The sequence below is a fragment of the Equus asinus genome, chromosome 6 (genome assembly GCF_041296235.1).
Source record: "Equus asinus isolate D_3611 breed Donkey chromosome 6, EquAss-T2T_v2, whole genome shotgun sequence".
NCBI lineage: Eukaryota > Metazoa > Chordata > Mammalia > Perissodactyla > Equidae > Equus > Equus asinus.
Window position 1 is genome coordinate 93,232,583 of NC_091795.1, and position 21,516 is coordinate 93,254,098.

Below are 21,516 nucleotides of genomic sequence, written 5' to 3' on the forward strand. Positions count from 1 at the left end.
CACATACACACACACACACACAATGACTCCCTGTTGTTCCCGTGAAGGTAAACTCTGTTCCGCTGAGTCAGAAAATCCTACCATGACTCACTCCTGGAGTGAGGGGGACAGGGAATTAACTGTCTTTTTTCCCCAAGGTTAAAGTGGCAAATAATCTCTCCAGGTCATTTGTTGGCATCAGGACCAAAAGCTGCAGAGGGATTGGATACTGTCTTAGTCAGCTTGGGGGCCATAACACAATCCCACAGACCAGGAGGCTTAAACAAGAGAAATTCGTTTTCTCACGGTTCTGGAGGCTGGAAGTCCAGGATTAAGGGACCGGCCAGTTGGGCTCCTGGTGCACCTCTGCCTGGTCTGCAGACAGCCCCTCCTTGCTGTGCCCTCACATGGCAGAGAGAGTGGGCATGGGGGGCTCTGTGCTGTCTCCTCTTATAAGGACACTAATCCTAACTATCAGGGACCTACTCTTACAACCTCATTCAACATTAATTACTTCCTTACTCCAAATACCGTCACACTGAAGGTTAGGGCTTCAACATAGGAATTGTGGGGGACACAAATCAGTGCATGGCAGAAGCCCTTTTGATGGAGTCTCGCATGCAACAGGCAAGAAAGTTAGGAACCTGGGCACAAAAAGCAAGCAAAGAGTCCTGGCCTCAGAGACCCCCCTGGCCTGGCCAGAAAGCCCTGGCAACACTTCACTGCCCAGACAGCCAACAGCAGAGCATGCCTCCATCTCTGGCATCTCCGGACTCAGAACTGCTGCTCCACCATAACTGCCCACACGTGGTGGAGCCCTCCGACACTGACCGGCTCTGAGTTATTTGCTACCCCATTAAAGATGGAGTAATTTAGTCTGACCTGTGGTAAAACAGGAAAGCTAAGGTTTGATTTTACCATAGACGGTGGAAGATAACAAGGGTCAGAGTCTTCCGATACAGGTCGAAACCAGTCCTAACAGAAGCGAGGTTTTGTCTTTATACAGAGGCAAAATTACGTTCTCTTGGGTACTGAAGAAGCAAGCTCTAGGCTCAAGCATCCACACGCGGAGTCACTCCCTGGGAAGGGTTTCAGGTTAGGGGGACCATGAACGAGATTTACAGCCAGAGGCAAGCCAGTCAGTCTGCTCTGGTCCCCAGGGGGAAGACAGGAATCCCGAGCCCTCTGCACACCTCTGCAGGGGGAGCCCGCTGGGGAGTCGGTGGGGCTGACTCTCCCTCCCTTCCACATTAACTGCTCTACACATTGAACGTTCTGCAGGCCTCCTCTGATCTGGCTGGAGAGGACCATCCACAGAAGATACAAAAGAAATTCTCCTCTTTCCACATGACAGAGGATGCTCATCTTGAGCTGTCCTAAAGACAACAATACCTCTTTCATATCTTTGACACACAGTCCCACCCCATATGGTGCCACAAATGAAAAACCAGAGACTGCCCCCCTTTTCTTTGAGCTTCCCTGCTGTGTAGGAGTTAAAGGTTTAACTTCCTGTAGTGACAGCCTGGGGACTTCAATTCAGATGCTTCCTATCTGCTCAGCACTCTAACCTAAACGGTAAGAAAAACAGGTTGAAATATTATCACCCTTCCTTGTCAGGTGAGTAACTAAGACTAAGGGAGACTGATGGCTTGCCTGAGACACACAGCTAGAGCCAAGGCCTGTCCTCACGTCCTCCGTCTCCACCCCATGTGCTGTCCACTGGCCCAGCCTGGCCCTCAGAAGACGAAGGACTTGGAGGACTCTTCCGAGGGAAGCAGGAACTTGCCTTCTCCCAGGTCCTACAGGCCTTATGGAGCTACATGAAACCCAGTAAAATGTTAAAAATGTATTAATACTGGTTATTTGCTTCAAAGAAAATTTGGCTAAAACTCATAGGTATGGAATCCTTGTTATGGACTGAATTTTGTCCCTCCAAAATCCATATGTTGAGGCCCTAGCCCAATATGACTGTGTGGTTACCCATGCAGATGGAAGATTACACGATCACTGGGCAACTGCAACTCGGCTGGAGACAGAAGGTCACGAGACCTGGTTCTGCCCCAAAAAACACCAGGGGCTCTAAGGAGGGGATGAGGCCTCTGCAAGGGCCTCGTAGCTCTGAGGTGCTGGTTTTTATGACAGTGTAGGAAAGAGCCCAGTGAAAGGTTTTAAAACGTGTTGAACACATTTCTTTTCACTTTCTCCTGCTGCTCTATGAGAGTGACATCCTTGAAGGACGGGGAGAGCATGATACCATGAGGATGCATCTGCCAGGGACAGAGTTCCTCAAGGATAAAAGTGCAGCCTTGAAACAGCCCTTTAGCAAAAAGAATAACAGCTGAAAACTGTTGAAACGTTGGCAAATTCTTGGGCAGTTGTCTCTGGGTTGCACACAGACAGCAGCACAGCACATAGGCCTAGGCACATGGTGCATAGGTCTGGAACTTTCCCACAGACTCACTCATTTATTCTTCACAGAGACTCTGTAATGTGGATAATATTTCTAAAATGCAGAAAGGAGTTGAGAGAGGTTAAAAAACTTGGCTAAGGTCACACAGCTAGTATGTGGTAGCATCTGGCCCAACTCATATCTATCTGGTCCCAAAGAAACCTACTTTACAGCCCGCGTGTGCTTCCCTGAACTGAACTGAACGGAGAAATGTGAACGCGGCTCGCAGGCTCCCACTCGCAGTCCCGCGTTTGCTCAGGGGCACCCTTCGGGGGCGTGTCCTCCCGGTTCTGGAGGTTCCCAGAGAGTTGGAGGCCCTCGCCAACTGGGCAGGTCGCCCGGTCTCCGGGCAGTGAGAGGGAGGGAGCGCAGCCGCGGGAGCGGGATGGAGACCAGCAGCCCGAAGCCCCCGAGGCCCAGTCCGGGCCCGGCGCTGAGCCTGGACGCCCGGCTGGGCGTGGACACGCGCCTCTGGGCCAAGGTGCTGTTCACCGCGCTCTACGCGCTCATCGTCGCGCTGGGCACGGCCGGCAATGCGCTGTCCGTGCACGTGGTGCTGAAGGGGCGCGCCGGGCCCCCGCGGCGCCTGCGCTCCCACGTGCTCAGCCTGGCGCTCTCCGCCCTGCTGCTGCTGCTGGTCAGCGCGCCCGTGGAGCTTTACAACTTCGTGTGGTTCCACTACCCATGGGTCTTCGGCGACCTGGGCTGTCGCACTTACTACTTCGTGCGCGAGCTGGGCACCTACGCCACGGTGCTCAGCGTGGCCAGCCTGAGCGCCGAGCGCTGCCTGGCCGTGTGCCAGCCCCTGCGCGCCCGCCGCCTGCTGACGCCGCGCAGGACCCGCCGCCTGCTGTCGCTCGTCTGGGCCGCCTCGCTCGGCCTCGCCCTGCCCATGGCCATCATCATGGGGCAGAAGCACGAGCTGGAGACGGCGGGCGGGGAGCCGGAGCCCGCCTCGCGCGTGTGCACCGTGCTGGTGAGCCGCTCCACGCTCCAGGTCTTCATCCAGGTACGGGGGGGGTGGGGGGGGGGTGGGAGGTGGGGGTTGGGGGGGGGACGGGGACGGGGAGCGGACGGGCAGGGATTTCACCTCTAATACTCGAGACCGCCCCGAAAGTTGGGTCTCATTGCCCCACTTTACAGAGGTCTTGGGGAGAGACTTGGTTAAGGGGAAGCATTAAGAGAAGTCCAGATTTGAGACCGGGCGACCTGCCTAGTTGGCGAGCGCCTCCTCTCTGGGAACCTCCAGAACCGGGAGGATACGCCCCCGAAGGGTGCCCCTGAGCAAACGCAGAACTGCGAAGGGGAGCCTGCGAGGGGGAGCCTGCGAGCCGCGTTCACATTTCTCGATTCAGTTCGGTCCAGGGAAGCACGTGCGGGCTGTAAAGTAGGTTCCTTTGGGACCAGATAGATATGAGTTGGGCCAGGAGCCACCACGTGCTAGCTGTGTGACCTTAGGAAAGTTTTTAAACCTCTCTCAACTCCTTTCTGCATTTCAGAAATATTATCCACATTGCAGAGTCTCTGTGAAGAATAAATGAGTGAGTCTGTGGGAAAGTTCCAGACCTATGTACCATGTGCCTAGACCTGTATGCTGTGTTGCTGTCTGTGTGTGCAACCCACAGACAAAATTAACTCTGACAGTCTATGCTCCTCCCACTCTTGTGGGAGTGGTGAGCAAACGTTACTAGTTTGGCATTATCTGGGGAGCCTGTAAAAATATAGATTTCATGACCCACCCCAGGCTTCTGCTTTTTTATGATCATCAAAACTTGCCATCTTTAGCCCCATAACAAGCTGGAAGGTGTAATGGGATTTTGTGTGGATATAATAGCGAGGCCTGAACATTCAACATTAATGAGGGATTTCAGAAGAAATATATATACCAACCGCAGCCTTCACAAGAATATGGAAAAACGTAAAGTTAAACCCGATAAGAAAACATTCCGCTTGCTTCAGAAGTTGCTTACCACAGTCCCTATGAAGAGAATTACTCAGAACCAGCAAGGCAGGAGCCCTAATTTTTAAAAATCCACTTTCTATATCAGACATTTTTGCAGGTTGTCAAATTCCTTACCCAAATCTGGACCTGGATAAAGGACACCCAAAAAATAAATAAATAAAAATAAAATAAATACCCCCCCACCCCCCCCACCCCCCCCCCACCCCCCCCGCCAAACCCACCAGTAGCAGAATGGAGCTTGTCACGCAGGAACTCTAGACAGCAGCGGGAAGCAGGGGCCCCACTCACGACAGTGGGAGCTGCTCCCCTTACCACTACATCAGGTGGACTAACCATGACCTCAGACCTCAGTGGTCCAGTCCACATGCTGCCTGCCCCAATGATGGCCCAAGCACATCACAGCCACAGAGCAGCATGGGACACTCATCTGCCTCCCAGCAGCCTCCACGGGGTTCTGAGCTGTAGCAGAATTATCAGGCGGGATAGTCAGTGCACGGCTGGTCCCACCTCAGGCCTGACTGTGCAGCTCTCTGCTGCACCCTGTGTGGCCATGGCAATGAACCAGCAACCACATGCTCAGAATACCTAGTAGTCAGTTCCTCCACTTCTCACAGACTGGGGTAGTGGCTTCCAGGCTGTACCTATTGCGGAGTTAGGTTTGGGGGGGAAAAGTGTCAAGCGAGGTATATGTTGTGAATATGCCACTAGCATAGTTTACTTTACTTGGTGCAGACTGACCAATACAATGAAAGCCATGAAATGCTCCAGGGGCAAGCCTTTGGCGTTATATGTAGTGAGTTCTTTCAGTGAAACAGCATTTTTCAAAAAATAGTGCATTAAAAAATGTTTATCTTGAGACATACAGTCTAAATTAACACAACAAAATAACCAGACTCAAATTAGGATTATTTTTTCCACCTTTTTTTTAATGTCTGATCATTGAGTTGATTCATTGTCTGTATTAATCAGTGTTTTTTGGCTGAGAGAATTGCTCATAGTTTTTGAAAGTACAAAATCTGTATAGTTTTTCCGGAAGTATTTTAAAATTCCAACGAGTAATTACTAACTTATGAATATATTTTTACCTTCAATTTCTGTCTTGGCTGGTCTTAAAGTTACAATTTGGTAGTACTATGTTGTCATTGATAAAAATCTATTTGGTTCTGCAAAAACTAAAATGATTGTCGTGTACAGTCTTATTTTCTGTTGGTGTTGCTGATCTGTGAGCATGCATTAAGATGTAAAAATCACGAATGATAACTCCTTCAAAAGGTGCAGCACCCAATTCAGATATTTTGTACTGATTTTAAAGTGCTATTAAAATGTTGTTCAGTTTTTTAAAATGTTTGCAAAGGGAAGGAAGTGAGGAGGAAAAACCCTATAACACTTATATTTTGAATTTTAAAAATTAAACATTTTTACAAAAGGTATATAAACTTGTTTTTCATAAGTCAAAGAATGTCGAACAATAATACAAGGGTTATAATGTAAAATAGCTGCCCCCTCCCCACTCCACACGCTAAGCTGTATTCTCTAGTCTAGAGGCAGCTACCATCCGTTCTCAACTCTTGCCACTCTTTGCCTCCATATTTCCAAAGAACATGCCTGCTCTATTTCTCAGTTGTAAATTTTATCCACTGTCTTAACTGTGGAAGATGAGCAGTTCGCTGTCTGACACTCACGTCCCACGTCCACACACACTTCCTCTCACCATCCTTCCAGTATAATGATATCCCGGTATTAGTTAGATTGATGTTCAGTGTTTATATTATTGTGACTATGTCAACCTTCTGCACAGATGAGCCACATCGTATATTTTATTGTATTTCCTTTCCAATATTGCCTTTGCTTTCCTTGCAGTTAATAATGAATAGCCTTTTGTTTCATTTGCTTGGTTTCCTCTATAGCTATTTCTAACTCATTTTCTCCTTCTCTATTGGAAGTGTGCTATTTCAATATGTTCAGACTCATCAGATAATCCACTGGTGTCCTCTCCTAGTGTTCAGGCATCCCTGGAGCCCTCTCTTCTGCCCCAGCCTAACTGGTTGCACAGCCGGCATCCCGAGAGGTCCGTTCCATCGCTCTGTTCCTCTGTTGGAGACCCTATTTTTAACTTTATTTTGCTGGAACATATGCTCTTGTAGCCTCCTGTGACCTGAGAAAAGGTCTATAGAAGGTAAAAAATGGAGATTTGCATGTCTGAAAGTGTTTCATTTTGTCCTCACATCTGTCATAATATGGCTGGGCATAACATTCTAAGATGGAAACCATTTCCCTCACAAACCGTAAAACAATGCTCCATCACTTTCCAGCTTCCACTGTTGCTGTGACAGAGTCTAATGCTGTTCTGGTCCCCATGCTTTGTAAGCACTCTGTTTCATCTCCCTGGAAGCTTTGAAGATCTCCTCTTTATCCCCAGGGCACTAAGAGTCATGAAAAATGTGCCTTGATTCGGATTTATTTTCATCCATAATTCAGGGCCCCCAGGCAGCTGTTCAACCTAGAAACTCGTAGTCCTGAATTTTGAGAAAATCTTCTTGAATTTTATTTTTTAAAAAATAATTTCATCCCCTCTGTTTTCTCTATTCTTTTTCTTTCTAGAACCGCTGTTGTTTAGATGATGAGTGTCCTAAACTAATCCTCAATGTTTTGATTGTTTCTCTTCTATTTTCATTGCACTCTCCCTACTTGCTGAGAATTTTCTCACCTTTATCTTGTAACCCTGCTGTCGCCCCCCTCTCCTGCTGCTGCAGATTCCTGGGCCTGTGGGCACAGCCTGATGACCGGAGTGTCACGTCTGTAACCCTTGGATTACCTTACAGGTGAACGTGCTGGTGTCCTTCGTGCTCCCCTTGGCATTAACTGCTTTCCTGAACGGGGTCACCGTGAGCCACCTGGTGGCCCTCTGCTCCCAGGTGCCATCCACTTCTGCCCCAGGCAGCCCCTCCCCAAGCCACGTGGAGCTAGTGAGTCAGGAGAGGAAGTCACTCTCCCTGGGGGGCCAGGCCAGCCTGGTGAGACACAAGGACGCCCGCCGGATCCGCAGCCTTCAGCACAGCATCCAGGTTCTCAGTTAAGTGCTCGGTAACAGCCCTGAGAGGAAGGGTCCGGGCTCCAGGGCTGCCTCCGCCAATCCCTGGCCAAGTGACCCTGAGCAAATACTACCTCTCCCTAGCCCTCATTTTTCTCCAGGTCCCGGGGAAACTGTACAACCACCAACAGGCTTCCGCAAGGGTCAGCGGTATCATTAAAGGAAAGAATGGGAATTCTGTATACGAAACCCTACCTGCTCCAGGGAGTGGTATAGATGGACAGGCAGATACTCGGCTACTTTTCAGGGAGTCGGGCCATATGGACGAATACAGGGAGTAGTTATAGCTAAGGACCTGCAGACAGGGAATTGTGGACTCAGACTGGCTCGGTCCCCAAACCCATTTCCCCACCATCTCTTCACTCTCCCTCCTACAGCATTGATCAGTTTGTTTTTGTAAGTATCTGGGCAAACTTGGCCTTGTAAGGGAAACTTAAAAGGCGCAGGAAAACAGAGGTCTCCCCATGCACCGTTGTAATCCAGGCATCTGCTAAGGTCTGGGAGGGGCGAGTAAGAGTCGGGGGTCTCTGCTCTCAAAGCCATGGTCTGGTGCATGGGACAGAAATGTAAGAGCTAAGTGTGATGTGATGTGACAAGTAACCAAAGTAGCACACGAAGGTGCCTAGACTTCCTTCCACAGACAACAGGCAGTCACTGAAAGTGTCTCGCCCGGAAATGATGGGAGATTTGCTCCTGAGATACGCTGTGCTCAGTAGTCTTTGGAGGGTGGGCTATACAATGCTCCTCAAACTTCTGTGTGCATCAGAATGATGTGGAGAGTTTGAAACACAGACCATTGGGCCCAGCGCAGAGATTCTAATTCATTCGGCAGGTCTAGGGTGAGCCCAAGGTTCTGCATTTCTAATCAGCTCCCAGTTGATATTGATGCTGCTGGTCCAGGGGCCACACAGGACTAGAGAATGGGTTTGCCAGTCAGGGCAGGAGTAGGAGGAGGGAAGGGAGGGGGTAGAAGGTTAGAGACAAAAGGGTCAATTAGGAGATTGCTGTCACAGTCCAGTGGAGAGGAGACACGGGGGCTGTGGAGGTGAGGAGGGAGGAACCAAGAGAAGAGATGCTAAGGAGGAGCTTTTTAATAAATTGGATCTAGTGGGTAATGGAAAAATAAGAAGACTCTTTGGCCTATGACCTGAGTGATCGATGGATGGTGGTGCCATCAAGCTATCAGAAAAAGGGGTAGGCTTTTAAAAAATATATATAACGGCTTTATAAGGCAGAAGGACATTTAAGTTCTGTTGTCAATGCAGTTAGACAACCAGGTGGGAATATCTAGCTCTGAGCTGGGAGTCTATTCCAGTGGCTAGGAGGAGGTTATAGATGTTATAGAAGGTTCTAGAAGCATGTCGTTTTCCAGTCAGGGTTAAAGTGGACATTCACTCAGAGGACAGGGTAACACCGGGCTTGGGGACAGATCCAGATAGGAATGTATCAGGTAACCTCAGAGTTCCCTTCCAACTCCTGGAATCCAGGAACGAGTTCCAGGGAAATGCTGTTGTCGCCTCGGGCATCGTCCTCCCCCGAGGTGGCATAACTGAGAGTCTGTTTGTTCTCTGTCTGTCGCTGTCTGTCTCCCCCTAATTGTGCTGCAGGAGCCATCGTGGCCGTGTATGTCGTCTGCTGGCTGCCGTACCACGCCCGCAGGCTCATGTACTGCTATGTCTCTGATGACAAGTGGACCGAGTGAGTGTGGTAGAAGAGCCCTGGCACAGGGAGGGGGACCCGGGCTGGGCCTGGGGTTTCCTTTGATCTCCAGAGGGACCCCCAGTTGCTGGGTCCTCTGGAACTCTGGCCCCCATTCTAGCTGGTCCTGCCAAGTCTGTTATCTCAAAATCTCCCGGCTGGGGGTGTGGAACAGAGCACTATCTCGAGACCTCTCTGAACTGGTAAGGCCGTGTAGGTGGTAGTTAGGGCTATGGGCATCCTGACTGCAGGATGGAGAGCAGCCTACAGGCTTGGGGTAGGGGGTAGGGGCGACAGCCATCTTATTACAAGGTCTCGTCGGGGAGGAAGACCCGGAGCTGTGATTCCATGAGCTAACAAAGGCCTTTAGCAGACCAGACCATGCATGCCCTTTTCATGACACAGTTGGAGAAGAGAGGATCCATTGTCTTCCTTTTGGAAATCACTATGCCCCTCATCATAAGTGGCAGTCAAACATCCGAGAGAAGAGAAATCCCATGTGGCCTCCAAGGAAATAGCCGTGTCAACAGACGCTTCATTCTTGGAAGCTGCTAGTGCCCCTTACACACACCTGTGCATACACGTGCACAGGCACAGCCCTTCCCACTGCAGAGAATCTCTGTGACAAGGGGCGTGGCTTCTCACAAAGACTTTCTCCTCTTAGTGAAGCCACCTCTCCTTCACCACACCCAGCAGCACAAGGCTCCCAGTGTCTCAGCGGGCTGGACGATGGGCCTGTCAGTCGGCACACGTGCCCTTCACTGTGCAAGGGACTGGGAACTGCACCCGGAAGAGGGACGCACAGAGGCCGGGCGGAGTGCACGGCCAAGGGCAGCTGGTGTTGGTGCAACATTACGGAATTCACATTGTGCTTCCTGATGCAGAAAACAGGCCTTCCTCCCCTCGCCCTCCGGAGGAGGGAGGCGTGCTCCAGCAGAAAGGGGAGGACGCTGTGAGCAGGTGACAGGTCCTCTAACTACACCTTCTGGGGTTCTCTTCCAGCACACTCTACGATTTCTATCACTACTTCTACCTGGTGACCAACACGCTTTTCTACGTCAGCTCAGCAGTGACCCCCGTCCTGTACAACGTCGTGTCGTCCTCCTTCAGGAAACTCTTCCTGGAAGCCCTCAGCAACCTGTGTCGAGAGCCCTACCGCATGGAGCTGTCACCTGCGGGAGCCCCTGAGACCCACCCCAATGGGTACAGCTTCAGGCTCTGGGGAGCCCCCAGAGCCCCCAACCTGAATGAAACAGAGGGCTGAACCCAGCACACAGTGATGGAGCGCCCTGTCACCTCGCATTCAGACTGGCAAGCTCGTCACTAATCATTCAAGCTGAGCAGTCAGCCTGACCCCCAGCTCTGCCACTTACCAGCCGTGTAACTGCAGACAAGTCACCCACGCCTCTTAGCCTCAGCTCCTCATCTGTATAATGGGGATGAAGAGTCCCCATCTCCCAGTGTTGTTTGAGGATTAAAGTGCTTAGCACAGGGCCTGGTGCATAATAAATAGTACATTTTCACTGGCGTTCTTCTTGTTGTGATTGTCATTACCATTAGTATTAGTGCTGTTTTTCTGCCATCCTGGAAGTCCACACATTCTTCTGTAGTTTGGTGTGCATAGGTTGTGGGCTCAGATGTCCTAAGAATTTCCACAAATGGTAAATGACAGTGCTCCTGAAGCTGATGGCATTGTTCTATCACATGAGCTGGAGCAGAATTTCCCACTCTCTCCCTGTAGCGGAGCAGCTGTTCACACTAACGGAAGTATTCTGTAGGCTCTGGAAAGCCAGGGGTCACTAGCTTCCCTCTCCTAGCCTCTGGCCTGCGTGACTGCCTGACATGAGGCGGCAGGGGCAGCCGGCGGGATGACGGATGTGTGACCCACCTGGAAATGGCGCTGGGCTACCTGCAGCAGAGGACGAGGGCTGCAGACACGCTCTGGCAAGCACAAGCTTAGAAGAGAGTTGGATTCCATTCTTTTTGTCGGGGCGGGCTCCCTCCGTTTCACCGCAGGCCTTGGTTCTCTCTATTACCTGCACGCGGCTGAGTCCCACTTGGTATGACCACCCTTGCTCCTGAAGCTTTGAGGCCTGCGCCGAGAGAGAAATGGCCATTTTCCCCTTGAGTGTCCAGAAGCAGTTAAACCATAGGTCTGTGAGCAGGAGCAGAATAGAAGGACCAAGACAAGGCTCTTTCTGATCAACTGTGTTGATGCTTCCCTGAACTCTGTCCACCTCCTGATCCACTGTCACCCAACCACCCCACTCTGGTCACTAGCAGCTGCACACACATATCACGTGCTCACGCACCACACGCACACACGTCCTGTGCACACACATACATGCACACGCCCACACCACACCCATCACATGCATGTGCACACATCACACACATCACAGACAGCATGTGTACACACACCTGAACTGGTACCCTGTTTGAGAAGAGAGGCTAGAATGGGCCAAGGGTGACGAGAAATGCAGCCAGGAGGAGGAAGGCCCAGCCTGGGCACGTGGACTGGGATCTCCAGATACAGGTGCACCAGGGCTTAGGGCTTCCGCAAATGAATTTGGGGGGGACGCAAACACAGTAACCCCACAACAGCCTGTTAAAGTTGTTAGAGGGTATGTTGTATGTGTACCATGTTACTTTTCCAAAAGTCAGAAAACTATGAACTTCAAAATACATGTGGCCCCAAGGAGTTTCAGATAAGGGACTGTGGATCTATAGGACCTAATGAGAAGTGTATGATGATTAAATGAGATGAAGAATGGAAAATCCCTCTCACAAGCCTGGCATGTAGTAATTGCTCAATAAACACTAGTTGTCATTATTGCCATCATCAGCATTCTGGACCCCAAACTTGGTCAAACCTGTAAGATGCCCCTTACAGCAGGCCCTGTGAATGAGGCCTACCCTCTCAGCTACATGTTGCCAAAACACAGCAAAGGACGATAGAACCAAAATATAAGGAAAAACAAATTGAGAAAACAATTTAAGAAAACACGGGTGATAAGGAGTTACTTTACATGGTATCCAAAGATCTCATGCAAATCATGAAGCAAACACCAAGACTCCAAAGGCTGAGAAACACATGAGAGGAAATATGTTCAGTCTCAATAATTCCTAAAGAAACCATGATTAAAACAATTGTGATGCAACATTTTATGGCTAATATATAAATTAAAATGTTCATCTGCACTTAGGTTGTTCCCAAGTCTTGGCTGTTGTGAATAATGCTGCAATGAACATCGGGGTGCATATGAAGATGTGGTATCTATATAATGGAATACTACTCAGCCATAAAGAAGAAGAAAACTTGCCACTGGCGACAACATGGATGGACCTTGAGGGTATTATGCTAAGTGAAATAGGTCAGAGGGAGAAAGTCAAACACCATATGATTTCACTCATAAATAGAAGATAAAAACAACGACAAACAAACGCATAGAGACAGCACAGATTGGTGGTTACCGGGGGAAAGGAAACGGGGTTGGGTAAAGGGGTAAAGGGGCACACGTGTATGATGACAGATGGCAACTAGACTTTTGGTGGGGAACACGATGTAGTCCATACAGAAGGTGAAATATAATCACGTACAGCTGAAATTTATAAAATGTTATAAATCAATGTTACCTCAACAAACAAATAATTTTTAAAAATATCAATGACAAGAACAAATGCTGCCACCAGAAATCAGGTGTGATCAAAATGCTCACACACTGGAGGGAGAGAAAATTGGATAACCCTCTTGGAAAGGAAATTAGCAATAAATTTTGAAAGCAACAGAAGCGTTCAAAAACTCAGATTCTGTATTTCAACTCCTAGAATTTTATTTTAAAGCCATTTTCCAGGAAGACAAAGTTCTCTGGGAGCACACGGGTTTGCTGCCGCGCTCTTGATGGGCATTTACGAGCAGGCACTGGGCCAAGTACAGAAATTGCTCACAATGCTTAACCCTCACGGCCTCGACTGGAAGTGCTATCATTTCCATTGCCATGTTACAAGCGAGGAAATGGAAGCAAAGAGAAGTTCAGAAAGGGTTTTCCCTGACCACCAGGTAAGCTGGGCCTCGGGAGCCAGGCGCTCACCGCGGCATCCTGCCGCTCTCCAAGGGTTTGATGGCGAAAGAGGATAAGACACTAGAGGCTCAACATTAAGGAACTGAGTGAATCATGATAATCCACTCAGACGAATCCTATGTGTTAGGCTGCCATAAATAATCAGACATTAATAACAAGCATAAACACTGTGGTCATACGATTAACTAAAAAAGAAAATAATACAAAATGATATTACATTATGAACAAATCATTCAGATAAAGAGAAAAGGTCTGGAATGAAGCACTTTGGTCAGTTTGCCAAGGAGGCGTGAGTGACCTAAGAACAGAGGCGGTTTCTGTCATTGTTATCCCAGGATTTGAGCATCACGGTGCCCAGCAAGCGGCAGACACCAGGAATGTCTGGTGGCAGAAGGACTGTGAAACCTGTTTCTTTCTAATTTTTTTTTAATAACACTTTTTTTTTTCTACTTTATCTCCCCAAACCCCCCCGTACATAGCTGTATATCCTAGTTGCAGGTCCTTCTAGTTGTGGCATGTGGGACGCCACCTCAACGTGGCCTGACGAGCGGTGCCATGTCCCAGGATCTGAACCCTGGGCCGCCGCAGCGGAGTGAACGAACTTAACCACTCAGCCACGGAGCCGGCCCCTCTAATTTGTTGATATAATATTCTTTGCATAATATCTAACCAAATTTCAAATAGAAATTAAGTTCCCTTGCTGTGTCACAGGTGGCGGCCCTGGGATTGGCTAAAGAGCCTGGGGTCTGGGGTCAGGCAGGCCTGGGGACGGATCCCGCCTCTGTCACTTATTAGTTATATGACTTAAGCAGCTTCCTTCGTCTGCTTGGGCGTCTTGTTCACATCTGTGCAACAGACATTATAACAACCATCCTCTGGGTTTTAAGAATTAAATGACATCATAAATACAAAAAAAGGCTTGAAAAAGTGTAGTACCTAGCACCCCAAAAAGCTCAATAAGTAGTGGCTGTCATTAATATAACGGGAAGCTCTCCTGAATGCAGATTATCTTTATAATCCTGCATTTTAAAAAATTAAGCCGTATCTATTTGTGTGGTTGTCTAGTCTATTTGTTTGCTTGGCCAAGATCAAGAGACCCCAAAAGCGTTCCTTGCATCAGTCTCAGTCCTACAGCCGTGACTTCCTCAGCGCCAGAAGCCCAGGAAGCTTTCACCAAACTCGGAAAGATGAAGAACGCGTTGATGCCTGTATCCGTTTCTTAGGGCTGCCATACAAAGCCCCACAAAGTGGGTGGATTCAAACAACAGGAGTTTATTCTCTCCCAGTTCTGGAAGCGACAAGTTCAAAAACAAGGTGTCGGCAGGGCCATGCTCTCCAAAAACTGTCGGGAAGAAGCCGTCCGGGCCCCTTCCAGTGTCTGGTGGTTCCCACCATCCCTGGCACTCGTTGGCCTGGAGGTGCACGGCTCCCATCTCTGTCTCTGTGGTCACATGATGTCTTCCCTCTGTTCTCCTCCTCTTAAGGACACCAGTCATACTGCATGAGGGGCTCACTTCACTCCAGTAAGATCTCATCTCAACTAATTACATCAGCAACGACCCTATTTCCAAACAAAGCCGCATTCTGAAGTGCTGGGGGTTAGGACCTCAGCATATCTTTTCGGGGGATGCAATTCGACTTATACGCCACCCACACCCACCCTTCTTAGTAGAGTGGATTGCCACCCTGGGGAAGACCCTTTCACAGAGCCAGAACCAGAATTGGAGTGGCCAGAGACCCTAAGAGAGAAAAACCAGCGCTCACCCAAGTTTCAGAAAGAATAGCAAAGGGAAACTGGGGCAGCATATTCAGCGAATGACAAATGCAGCCAGAGAATCCGTGTTTCTTCTCTAGACATGAAGGGCTTTAAAACTCTGCGCTGGCCTCCCAACCGTTTTAATTAAAATGCTAATTCCTTCTGAGCCGGGAAGTCTGCCTAAGCGAGAAGACTGAAAAAGAAGTGAAAGCTGTGGAAGTTGAACGTGCCCTTGGCTCATGGTCTTCCCTTAAAAAAGAACCGTCTGCAGAATCTGAAGCTGGACCTGGGAGGTTTCACGCAAACTTTTTTATTAAAAGTGGTTTCTAAACCTTAAGGCTGGGATTGCCTAGATTCTGGATGCTATATAACGTAGTATATTTGGTATATGCTCACATCTAGCACCACCTCCAACAGGCAACTCAACACCTCTCCCAATGAGAAAAGCTGGGATCAGTACTTTGTGCACAGAACTTTAGGAGCCCACGGTGCCTTCTAATACGTGGTGTTTGGTGGAAGTAAATTACTCCAGACAGGAGGCAGCTGTGATGTTAGTGGAACTATCCCATTAACTCACAGGCATGAATCTAGATTTGTTGTCACTCGAGAGCTGTGTGATCTCAGACAAGTCATTTAACCTCTCTGAGACCTAGCTTCTTCTTCTGTAAGGTGGTCCCAATAATATCTGCTTTGGAATGTTATTGTGTTGGTGAGATGAAATAATGGACAGTTAGTCATTCAGTAAAATGCCTGGCACATAGTAGGTGCTCACAAATGTTTGTTATTCACCATGCTCATTTCACAGATAACCAGGTCTCCAGGGAGCTGGGTGACTTGCAAAGGAATCAGGCAGGTACCCAAGTCTCCTGATCAGGCAGAAATTCCAAGTCCCCTCCTTTGCCCCCTCCTGCCGTGAGAACTGCCATCCTTGTAAATGTTGCTCCTGCAGCGTGATTTCTCCTTTATCGCAAGAGTTCTTAAATTGCTGGAGTATCCAGGAAAAAAGAACCACAGTGTGTGTGTGTATTTATTATTCTTATCTGGTTTTAGGGTGACTGATTCCTGGCCGTGCAGAAGTGTACATTTCCATATTTTCCAACGCTCTGGAAAAGTTTTAGTTTATTGTGATAAAATACACATAAAATTGATCATTGGTGACAGTTAGCACATTCACAGTGTTATAGAACCATCACTACCGACTGGTTCCAGAACATTTTCTGAAATTTTCATTACACAAGAATTCTCTCTCCTTTGAAGGTTGCTTCCTTTAGATCAAACATGTTCCTGTGCCAGTCAACTCTCATTTTTATTGGTCCTCTTTCTCGATTTCTGAGAGAGATGCACTAGTCTCCATTTATGATCGTGCAATTTACCCATTCTTCTCATATTCCTAACAGCTCTTGCTTTATATATTTCATAGCAGCGTTGGCATATCTACAGTTTTGTGACCATTATCATCCCTTTGGGTATAACTTTGAACTTGAACTTAAAATATCTCCTTGCCTATTTTTTAAATATTACATCCTATTCTGATTAGCTTTCTTAACCCAATCTGCGAGCCCCAATATTAGGTGAATTTAATCCATTTATATTTACTTGGATTATTGATGTTTGGATGTGTTCCTGCCAACTCCTTGTCTCATTCACCAAGTTTCTTCTTTTTCCCCAGCCAGTTCTTAGATCAGATACACTGAGTTTGTGGGTGCTGCTTTTCCCTTTAATGTTTTAGATGTCAGACACCCTGTTTTCTTCTTCTAGCAGGTACTCTCAATGTTTTTTAACATACGTATTTAAACGTTCCTTTTCCACTAACTCCTGCTTCATTAAATCAAGAACTTCAGCTCAATTTCCCTCTTTATTCTCTCAGTTCCTCCATCACTGACCACTCCCACCCCCAGCTCCCATGCTGGGGTCACCTAAGGTAGAAGAGATTCATTCATTCACTCATTGAGCATCCACCACCTGCCGCCACGGTCAAGGCTCTGGGAACACAGCAGTGAATGTGTCTCAACAAAATTCCTACTTTCATAGAAAGACACCAAAAAATAAAAATAAAAAAATAAAATATGTTCTGTGTTAGTAGGTACTCAATCAGGGATGGCCTCATTGAGGAGGTGGCCTTTGAGTATTAAGGGTCCAGCAGAAGTGAGGGAGAGATCCAAGCGGATGTGACGGGGAGGAGCATCCCAGGCAGAGGAAACAACAGGCCTGAGATGGGTGTTTGCTTGGCAGTAGCCAAGGTGGTCCAGGACGGCCAGGTGGCCGACAACACAGAGCGCGAGGGGAGAAGGGTGGCACAGACCACGAACACTCCTTTTGCTGCCTTCTTAGAGACGTCCTCAGCTGCACCTTCCAGCTCTCTATCTAACTCTTGTGCCAACCTGTCTGGCTATTTCATCTTCCTATCGAGGCTTTAGTTTTAATTTCCCAGATCTGTAATTGATCCTTTCATTCTGGATACAATATAATCTCATTTTCTTCTGATTTTAATTACACTTGTTTTATAGGATTCTGTTTGCTTTCTCGACTCTTATTGAGGTGATCACCTTTCACTATATACTAATGTCTACTACATTTTTTCATGAGTTTTAGTTGTGTTTTAGTTTGAGGGAGCTCCTGCTTGCTTATTGTTTACCATAAGTGTCCAAGTGACTGTGGGACAGGACAATGCCATGGAGAAGGCAGCGCCAGCAGCTCGTCTTCACAAGGGTCTGGCCCCCCTGCCCTATTCCTGCTTGGGTTCCACACTCTGCTTAAGCCATAGCCACTGCCAGCTGCTGAGCCCAGGTTGGTGGACAACTGGGAGGGCAATGGGAGGACTGGGAGGAATCCAACAGCCTAACTGCTCCCACTGCTCCCCGCTAATCATCCTGACTAACACCCAGGGCCCCCCCCCCCGGCTACTTTAGCCCCTTGGAAGCTCAGCGCACCCCTAGAACCATCATCCTGTGTGGCAGTCTTCTCTGCACGCTCTGAACCGCTGTGTTCTCCATTCCCAATTCGGTTTGCCTTTTCTCTTTCAGGGATTCCGCCACGTGTTAATACACCCCTGCTCTTATGGATTTATTCCTATTTCCTTTCCAGAACCGTATTTTCTGTGGTGCCATGAGATTTTAAGCAGGCAGCCCCTGGAGACCCCTGGCCACACCACTTCCTCTCAAAACAATGCAATTCATTCCCACCAAAGAGACAATAAATGCATTATAAGTTTTATTTATAAGGCTGGAACAAACAAGAATATTTGTTTTTTCAAGTTTAAATTAACTAATAAAATGGGAAGAATAGCACAGAAGCCACTATTTACAAAAGACAGAAATAACTAAAGAAAATAAGTTTTTATTCCAAAATAGGAATAATGGCATATACAAAGGAATCATTTTATGAACATTGATCTAATCTTTTATACTCACGGATTTTTTTTCTTAGGGAAGAAAACATTGACATCAACTCTTTGGCATCATCTTTTAAAATAATTTCTTCTTGGATTGTTATCCACTAGAGTGCTTATAAATGTCTGCGATGGATGTCTAAGAATGCTCTCTGATGATCAAGTTTTGAGTACCAGTAAACTTTTCCTTGGGTTACGGGCCACTCCAAAAGCAATGTGGGGCAGGGGGAGACAGACTCTGGAGTCCAGAACCCAGGAGTCTGACTTGTGCTTCTACTGCTTTCCCGCCTGGGGAGGTGCCCTCTGCATCTCAACCTTCTCATCTTTCAAGTGGGAGAATCATTCCACCACACAGGCTGTTGGAAGGATTAAGCGAGGTGGTAACTGTGACAGCACCGGGCCCAACATTCGGCCTGTAGGTGGCACTCTAACATGCTGGTTTAAAAAAATGTTCCAGCAGGCAAGCGAACGTGTGGGCATCATGGAACACCCCTGCCTTCTTCTCTCATCGGTCCCCTTCCTCTCTGGCCAGGGACCGGTCACTCATAAGAGAAAACAAACTATTTAAGGAACTGAAAACTGAGCTTCAATAAATTATAGTCGGAAGTCTAGTTCTTATTAACTCGTTTACATATCACTTTGGTTGTTTTCATTGCTGGTTTCAAGTAACCAATTTGCTCCTCTTTCCTTTGTAAGGCAAATGCTGTTTCTTAACATCAACCTCTGTAACCCTAATTTCCTTCCTGAAACCTCTTTAGTTTTAAAGAAAGTTTCTTTCCACTTTCGCCCTTTCCAAGAGGGAGGGAATTGCCCTATACCGTTTTAAGAGAATTATATTTGCTTGGAGGGAAAACAATTTGCTTTCCTTTATTACAGTGGACGCCTTTGGGCTAGCTTCTAAAAGGGCAACTTGTAAACAACTCATAATTCTTATCAAGTGACCCACGCAGTTTTTTCTTGTCCCCAGCCTTTATGGTTACAATGTTCTTCTGGAATATTGCTTTGTAGTAGGTGACAGGGAAACCTACACAGCTAACATCATATCTGTCGCCTGAAATACTGGCGCCTCTATGAGATAATCCAAGAGTGATCCTTAAGAACTAAAAGAAAAGTCAAGTTTGTCCACAGAAGCATATGGATGACATGACGGTGGGCAAACCTTTGTCTTCACAAAATGGACTTTGACATAGCCCAGGGCAACACGGCCTGGCCCAGAACCCAGGAGGCTTGGGTTTATGGTCCTGTTCGCCAGCCACTCATCCTCTTCACTCTCAATAAATCTCCATACATCGCTGGGCCTCGGCTCCCTGCCACGTACCATGAGGAGGGTGCACAGCAGACAGTCTCTGGGGCCCGCTCCAGTTCAAACACCCTGTGGTTCCAGGAATTCTTTTAGCCTCAATAGCATGAGGTTCTGAGCACTCCACTCTTCTGGAGAATCTGCTGGTGTCTCTCAGATGTGTCGTCCGGTCAGAAAGAAGAGCGGTCGGTCTTCCTTTGCATTGGCGGTCTGGAACTCGTCGCGCAGTCGGAACTGCCACTCATCTTCCAGCTCGAGGCGGACGACCGTCTGGCGGAGTGAGTTCCGGTCCTGACAGATCACACACAAGGTGGCACCTGCGTGGACAATGGCAGAGGCGTGTGAAGAAAACAGGCGAATTTATCCAAAGGAAAGTTACCACCTGGATTCTACTTGCAGATAACAAAATACGACGCTGCGTGGAAGGGAAGACCAGATGTCCAGGGACCTCGTTTCCCTCGGAAGGCCTCATAACCTCAGCAAGACAGAGTGCAAATGCTATTGGGCAAGTCTGGCAGGCGAGACCACATGGAGGCAGGAGAAAGGTTGCCAAAGAAGTGCGCAGAGGAGGAGAACTGGAGGGAGACAGACCGGTCAGACAGCAAGTGAAGCATTCAGAGCTCCAGCCTTGCTGCGAACCGTCCTGCCTGAGCCAACTGCACGCCTGCGCCCACCTTCTCCCATCCGAGCTGCCCACCCATCCAGGCCCGATGCAGCTCCCACCTCTCCCCAGATGCCCAGGCACGTGACTTCTCCCTCCTCTCGATTCCTAGTGGACATCGCTACATCATTCTGCTTGTTCATTCATTCCTTCTATTGGTCTGTCTATCAACCTACCTTCCTACCTACATGTCGTCCCTCCCACGACATGAAACGTTTCCCCAGGGCAGAGACTGTGTGGAGACCTCCTCCTACTTCCCAAGGCCTTCCAGCCTTCCAGAGAGTGGCTGCCCACTAGACACCTGCTAGGGAGGACGGCCAGAGCAAAGACCAATCAGAGAAAAGTGAAGACTGGTTAGGGATCCCAGCCTGATTGGAAATAATTTTTTTAAGTCATATACAATGAATGTTTGTCACTCTGCACCACTCTAGCATGAAAACAGTGACAGGAGAAAGATTAGAGTAAAAGTAAAGCAGCAGGCAGCACCCCAGGACAAGCAGGAGAAAACATCCTGGGGCGTCTGTGTGCTCATGTTAAGAATTTGGACTGAAAAGAAACACAAAAGTTGGTAATATCTGCTATTCACCTAAAAGAAAGGGGACGTGTCTCATCTCTACCCAGATAGCCATGGGGAGAGAGCCGTCCTGGGGTCCCGTCCCAGCCTTCTCAGACTTCCCTGATGGTTGGGGCAGTCATAGTCCCTCTCAGCCTCAGTTTACCCATTGGCACATAAGGACGAGGACCAGAAGTCACCTCCTCCAAGGGGCCAGGTGATGACAGGCAGTCAAGTCAAGTCAAGGCCCAAGGTAAGAGTATGGGATGTTACCTTTCAGAAAATGAAACTTTTTCAAAAAGCTGGCTCCCACAAAAGAGTCACAGAGGTACAGCAGGAGTCCACTGAACAGGAAGTCCGAGCAGCTGATGTTTAAAGAGTGGGGCCTGGAGCTCACATAACACACAGAAATCTGAAAAGGAAGGAATCCAAGAGAAAACATCATTTTCCATGCAATACTCAACAACGTTATGCTGGGGCTTTGCATCTGACAAATACTTACAAGATCGAGGTTTTGGGAGCCAGAAACAATATTTAATGTTATTTCCAAATCTATATCCTAAAAATCAATTCCAAGAGATGTATCCCAATTCGTC

At 48.1% G+C, this 21,516-nt stretch overlaps 2 protein-coding genes and 1 pseudogene across 15 annotated transcripts in view; 2 read left to right on the forward strand and 1 right to left on the reverse strand.

Annotated features, from left to right (window-relative positions):
* Positions 1–2,780: 2,780 nt before the first annotated feature.
* NTSR2 (neurotensin receptor 2) lies at positions 2,781–10,708 on the forward strand. Its single transcript, XM_044771964.2, is given in 5 exon segments — positions 2,781–3,437; positions 7,214–7,463; positions 9,090–9,180; positions 10,183–10,357; positions 10,359–10,708. Coding segments are annotated over 5 exon segments (1,209 nt in total). The 5' UTR covers positions 2,781–2,813; the 3' UTR covers positions 10,428–10,708.
* LOC123286455 (cyclin-dependent kinase 8-like) lies at positions 3,511–6,373 on the forward strand (annotated as a pseudogene).
* A 7,505-nt stretch (positions 10,709–18,213) lies between the features above and the next one.
* The window catches only part of GREB1 (growth regulating estrogen receptor binding 1), a 141,125-nt gene continuing 137,822 nt past the window's right edge, over positions 18,214–21,516 (reverse strand). For all 14 annotated transcript variants that reach the window (XR_011504203.1, XR_011504204.1, XM_070512589.1 and 11 more), the window contains 2 exons: positions 21,194–21,332; positions 18,214–20,023 (listed from right to left, as the gene is read on the reverse strand). Coding sequence is in view for 12 of the 14 variants with exons in the window: in XM_070512589.1 (XP_070368690.1) it covers positions 19,860–20,023; positions 21,194–21,332 (303 nt within the window). In the remaining 2 variants the exon portion in view is untranslated. The remainder of the gene's footprint in view (positions 20,024–21,193; positions 21,333–21,516) is intronic.